The 6,009-nt window shown below is 33.4% G+C and overlaps 1 protein-coding gene across 1 annotated transcript in view; it reads right to left on the bottom strand.

Moving 5' to 3' along the window:
- Positions 1-6: 6 nt before the first annotated feature.
- LOC110027646 (probable serine/threonine-protein kinase At1g54610) overlaps positions 7-6,009 on the bottom strand; it is a 44,026-nt gene continuing 38,023 nt past the window's right edge. Inside the window, exon 7 of the mRNA XM_020729158.1 lies at positions 7-506. Coding sequence (XP_020584817.1) covers positions 207-506 — 300 coding nt within the window. The 3' untranslated portion in view covers positions 7-206. The remainder of the gene's footprint in view (positions 507-6,009) is intronic.

The raw sequence follows: 6,009 nt of genomic DNA, 5'->3' as shown, positions 1-6,009 counted from the left end.
AAAAAAAAATACAAAAATATTTACATAATTAAGAAATTCCTACTTCCCTCAGATCACCATTTCGGCCAAATTGTCTAAAAAAACAGAAGAGTGGAGAAAAGGAAGGAACAAAAAAAAGAGAAAAGAATGACAACAGGATCTTTATAATTGCCTCTATTCCCAAAATCAACAGATTTGGACTTTAAACTAACCGTAAATCCTTTATTCTAAACTTTCTGGATTTCTTTAGAACCAGAAATATTTTTCGAAGATAAACGATTAGTACCTTGTTTCTTTCTCCGGGGATTGTCTAGAGCTGCAGATTTCACTAGTGGACCAGACCATGTGGAGACTGATTGGCCCTTCTGGTAGGGGAAGACTGAGCTATAAGGAACATTTGGGGGGTCAAAAGTTGAATCAATGTGAGTTGGAGATCCGACGGGATAGCCGAGCGCTCCGTCCTGATGAGGGGGAGGGAATTTCTCGCTCTTGCTCTTCGCATTCGCATGTGTAATCAAACGCCGTCTCTGTCGAGAAAAGAAAAGAGATTTAAGTAATTAAATTCAATTATATTGAGCGGATTAGTCATAATTGGATCAGAATATGTGCACGGCTTGACGAAATCTGCTCGAACATTTCTTGCATAACTGAGTTGTTCTATAGGGAGAGACTAAATTTTATGTTTCTGTAGAAGAATTAATCAGGAAGTAAATAAGTTTGGTGATAATGTGAGAACATTCTCTTCAAATGAACCCATGTGGGAAGTAACCTTTTTTACTAAATATACGACAAAAGTAAACAGATATATAAGGGAAAATTTAATTGAAGAACCTTAAGGCTTTAGTTCCTTATATTTTGAGCTACAAGTCCATCATTCTTAACTTATTAGTAAAGACGCATTTAGATATCGCCATTACAAAAACCAGTATTACATTCAGATGCAAGAATGAGGACAACAGCCATGTACATAGAAATGAAAGAATCTTTACATTTTACAGCTCAAATTTCAAGATTTTATAGTTATCTCAAATTCTCAAAGCTTACTCACTTCAAACCAAACTTCCTGAGAAGTTCACTTAAGTTTCAAAAATTATATAAATAGCTTTTCCTAACTTCAATGATTGACATTATTTATACCAAGCAAATCCATTGGAAAACCTTCTAACTAGATGAAACAAAAAATGTTCTGAAGTCTTCATATAGTACAAACTTTGAATTATCTCTCATAAATGAGAACAAAAAAAATTAATTAGTTAATTAATTAATTAATTAATACAAAAGAAATTTTGTTTTTAGCTCTAGAGCATGTTGAATTATGAACATTTCTCTAAGCTTAAACATGAAAATTTTCTTCAAGAAAATCTGAAATTAAAATTTTATTTCTTTTCATCACAGACGAAGAAACATGACTCGCTACATCATAACTTTTCACCAGTTGGATTACTTTTATTGAAAGAGGTTGCCGATCCACAAGAAATGCATGTCTTACCTAAATCAATTCAATTAACGTGAACTATTACTCGAGAAAAACTAGATGGAACATTGCCAGTAATCATTTTTAATGTTTTGCCCATCTTCACCCTCTCCTATAATTTTTACAAGAGCGCGGAAATTACCCCTACATGTGCATCATATCTAAATGGACAATTATTCAAATCAGTGATAGACATAAAAAATTTTCTTGGAAGCTCGTTACTAACCATACAACAACAACAACAACAAAGCCTTAATCCCACTACGTGGGGTCGGCTACATGAATCCTTTTTCTCCATTGCATCCTATTTAGTGTCATATTTTCATTTAGTTCTAGTAAATTAAGATCATTTTTAATATTTTTTTCAAACGTTATTATACAAATAAAATCAAGTTCATGAATGATGGATGCATAAAATACTCTATGCAATGGTAAAAAAAATGGCATGTGATGATTCAAGGATATTTGTATAGGAAAACCATAATTATGCCATGATATCTACTTAAACATTCATTAGAGTGGAATGTTTCTATGTTGAGGACAAATGATGGAAACTAGAATAATAAACGCAAAATATTTAATCAAAAAGCTCTAACTCGAGCAATATTCTCCCTGGGTCCTACGATAGAGATCACAGATTTAAGTTTAGCCTATCACATTCTTTTAATAACCATTAAATAACTCCCAACACGGAATTAGATCTATAACCAAACCATAAACAATCATTATTTGCAACTAGTCTTGTACATACCTATTTTCAACTGGTTTTGAATCCAACATTCAACAACAACAACAACAACAACAAAGCCTTAATCCCACTACGTGGGGTCGGCCACATGAATCCTTTTTCTCCATTGCGTCCTATTTAGTGTCATATTTTCATTTAGTTCTAATAAATTAAGATCATTTTTAATACAACATTCAATTAATAAAATTTTGAAATGTGTCATTCATTAGAATGAGGAATTTTACCTTATATGCCAAATAATAGGGAAATAAGAGAAATACAAAAGTAGTCAATACCTTCTGTTGAATAGTTAAGCAACCCTTCAATAATAGGAGCTCATTAATAATTTTTCCTAAATTTCGATATCTCCATTTCTGAAGATTACAAAGCATGCATGTTCAGGCTATAATGAAATTTCATAATGAGGGTTCTAACGCCATTCATCATCTATGAAGGTTACTGATATCAATTGTTAGCTATTTAAAATTGATTTGATGTTCTCACTATAAAATGTAAGCATGGAACATCGATAGACATCATATTAGCTACTAGTATCTGGTTATAACTATCTTTAAATCACCTTCATCTTGGAACTATGATTAAATCATGATAAAAAACCTTCAAACAAGGATCGGATACTCTCCATCCACTAAATATTGTCAATCATGATCAAATAATCTTCAAACTATCTTTGAATCATGATCAAAATCATCTTAAAACTTCATCAATAATGTTTACTAATGATCGAATCATAATTTGAAGTTAGTTCAAAGGTTTTTGAGTCATAAACAAAGATAGTTTGACAATAATCTAATCATGGTCTGATCGTTATTCAAAGGTGGTTAAAAAATTATTTGTTCATGATTGAAGAAGATTAGAAGATGGTTTGATCATGGTTCAAAAATTATTTGATCAAGATTTTATATTATTTAAAGTTAGCTCGAAGATTATTTGATCATGATTCAATTTTGAACACGGACGACAATTCTCCAAATTACATAGTTATGAGCATTTTATTTTTCTCGTTGAATCATTTTGCTATGTATCTAGATGTCTGCCACAAACATACCGAATAAGGCTTTAAACTCATCAGGTTGTAGATAAAAATGAGGGTGTAATGGACAAATTAGTAATAATGTTTGAGTCTTCTGACCTCATTGGCAAGGCAAAATCCTGTTTCGATTACTTCTCTAAATATCCTAAAATGCAATTCTTTAAGACCCTAAATCATCAACTATTATTAAGGATGATTGATGAAGAAAAAAATGGGGGATACTTTGTTGTGTTCAACATTGGAGTAAAAATAACATCTTCGGATTTGTTGAATTTGCCTTAACCATTGAATTGGAATTTGAAGAATCTTATATAAGGAGTTCCAGACTATAAGCGAAGCAAAAGGTTGCGAGAGAATTACTTAAATGGTGATGAGAACTTTAGAAATATAGATTTAGAAAAAGTTTTCCTATAGTACGCTATAATAGATGATTTGTAGAAGCTTGAGCTGTTCCTTCATAGATGGTGCCCAAATGTGACAAAAATAATGGTGTGCTCAATGAGATGGTTGACTTGGTTGAATATAAGGTATTTTTGAATAATCATGGAGTAGGCTAGCATGAAAGAAAACGCTGACATATATGAAGATAAATATGGTCCAATATAAACCATCGCTAAATATGCAACATCACTATAATATCCGGCCTATGAAACCATCCCAATGCTGCAAAGGAGATATGACGAGTTCTTTCCTGAGAAAGCACCGAAGATGTTGAGCTAAAAGAGTAACAAAGTGCTCATAGAAAAGGATTTCATGCACTTGTTGATAGATAAGGAGATAGGTACTCGATAATATCTTAAATTAAGCAGAGTATTTTTGCATAAATGGTGAATCATTAACATGTAACTTATTCCTTAAGGGATTTTTTATTCTATACTAATTTCTAGACCTGATGATGAAAGTCAAAAAGGGAAAGACACATTCCAAGTAAGGGAAAGATAAGCACCTCCAAGTAAGGGAGGCAATAGAACTATGGTTAACTATAAGTTAGACCATGCTAGCTTATGAGCAGTTGAAGCAGCATTTTGCAATTATACAAAAGTTAAAGAGCAGCCAGATTTGGTTGGAAAATAATCGAACAAGAAATTGAATGCTTAGACAAATTTTGTTCCTAATTTTTGTCTATATAAAGGATAGGAATGGGAATGAGGAGAGCTAGGTAGTGCATGCTACTCACCAGTCATTCACTTAGCTGAGATTGAGAATGAGAAGTAGAAGAAACAGGAGTTAGAGGAGATGAAGAAATCGGTGGAGAACATAAAAGATCAATCCCTTACCATTATAACTATAAAATAGGGGGTTGAGAAGGTCATAGATAGTTCTCTATCTCTTTGAATGAAATAGAAAAAAATCATTGGATTATATGTGAGATATCATTTCCTAATAGTACATGACATTGTATGAATTTGACCCCTCCAGCACCCCATGCAGATCTTGCAAACAATAAAAACTTCATTCTGCAAGTGCTTCCCCATATTTATTGAGCATTCAAAGTTATTTAATAACAGCTAAGATATATTTTATTAAAATCTCCTTAAAAGTGGAAGGATTAAATCTCCAAGTCTACAGTAAGATAATTCTTTCAAAATTAAAAAAAAATTAAATGTTAGCACATATAGTATGACAATTGCTTTAGAACTTATATATAGTGGGGAGTGTAGAGTGTAAGCTAGATAACACATCATGTATCGAATTTCAAAGAAATGTTTAATGGAAGTTTCACATGGTCATATACAATTCTTCAGAAACAGTTATTTTATAGCTCTTGAATTGCATAATTAAATTGACTATGAGCTATGTATGTTGTGTCATATCTTTTGAATTACATTATATGGTATTATGACTATTGCATTACATCTCTTATAATCTATTGTTGTATTTGCACACACTTTACCATATAAACTTCATAGTTTGTAGTATTATTCAAATTACAAACCTTATTCAAATTATAATCAAACCATGTTTGACGTTCTTTAATTGATATTTGATCTATATTCATACCTTGTTGGAACATTGAGTTAGGCTGAGCATGATTTGAAGAAGAGTTGCATAGTTTGAATAAGTTTAAAAAGTTGGTTTGAATATGAGCCCTAAACTTGCTAGTAGGGGTGTAAACGAGCCGAACACGAGCGTTGACCTCATTTTTAGTGAGATCTTAGTCTCATACTCCCAGAACCCATAATCTAGCCTTAGGAGTTCCTTGTTGACCATCCTAGCGGACTAGTAATGGAGCCCACCTCCCGTAGAATTTCGAGCCACTTCTTGACTCATTTTTGTGAAGAACTAGCATGAGTGGTCCCAAACACTCAACTTCTAGTTGCAAGGGCTAAAGACCAACATGTAGAGGGCCTGAAAATGAGTTCCTATAGGATCAGACGGCCTTAGGTGAACCCTCCGTGACTCAACAACGCACTCGCTACACCACGCACAAAGTGACACTTTTTTGGCCCGACTGTAAGCAGATTTGCCCGAACGACCCCGGATGACAAAACGGACTGCGTAGTCGCGTCCAGAACGTTAATTTTAGTCGGGAAGGACACCCATATTGCTAGGGTTACGCGCGACACAAATGACATGGAAATCGATGCACGTTTTTTTACGGGACGCGGGCCCGGGCTCAACTCGGATTCAACTCCGGTTTGATTCGGGCTGAACACGGGCTAATCGCCTTAGCTTATATAATTTTGAATTTCAAAATTTAAATTTATCATTTAATTCCTCATTAAGCTTTTCCAATTAAGTTGCTACCGTTTACGGAAACTAATTAATTCTCCC

This window comes from Phalaenopsis equestris, unplaced genomic scaffold (assembly GCF_001263595.1).
Source record: "Phalaenopsis equestris unplaced genomic scaffold, ASM126359v1 Scaffold000434, whole genome shotgun sequence".
In the NCBI taxonomy this organism is placed as follows: Eukaryota; Viridiplantae; Streptophyta; class Magnoliopsida; order Asparagales; family Orchidaceae; genus Phalaenopsis; species Phalaenopsis equestris.
This window is presented reverse-complemented; position numbering and strand designations above follow the sequence as displayed.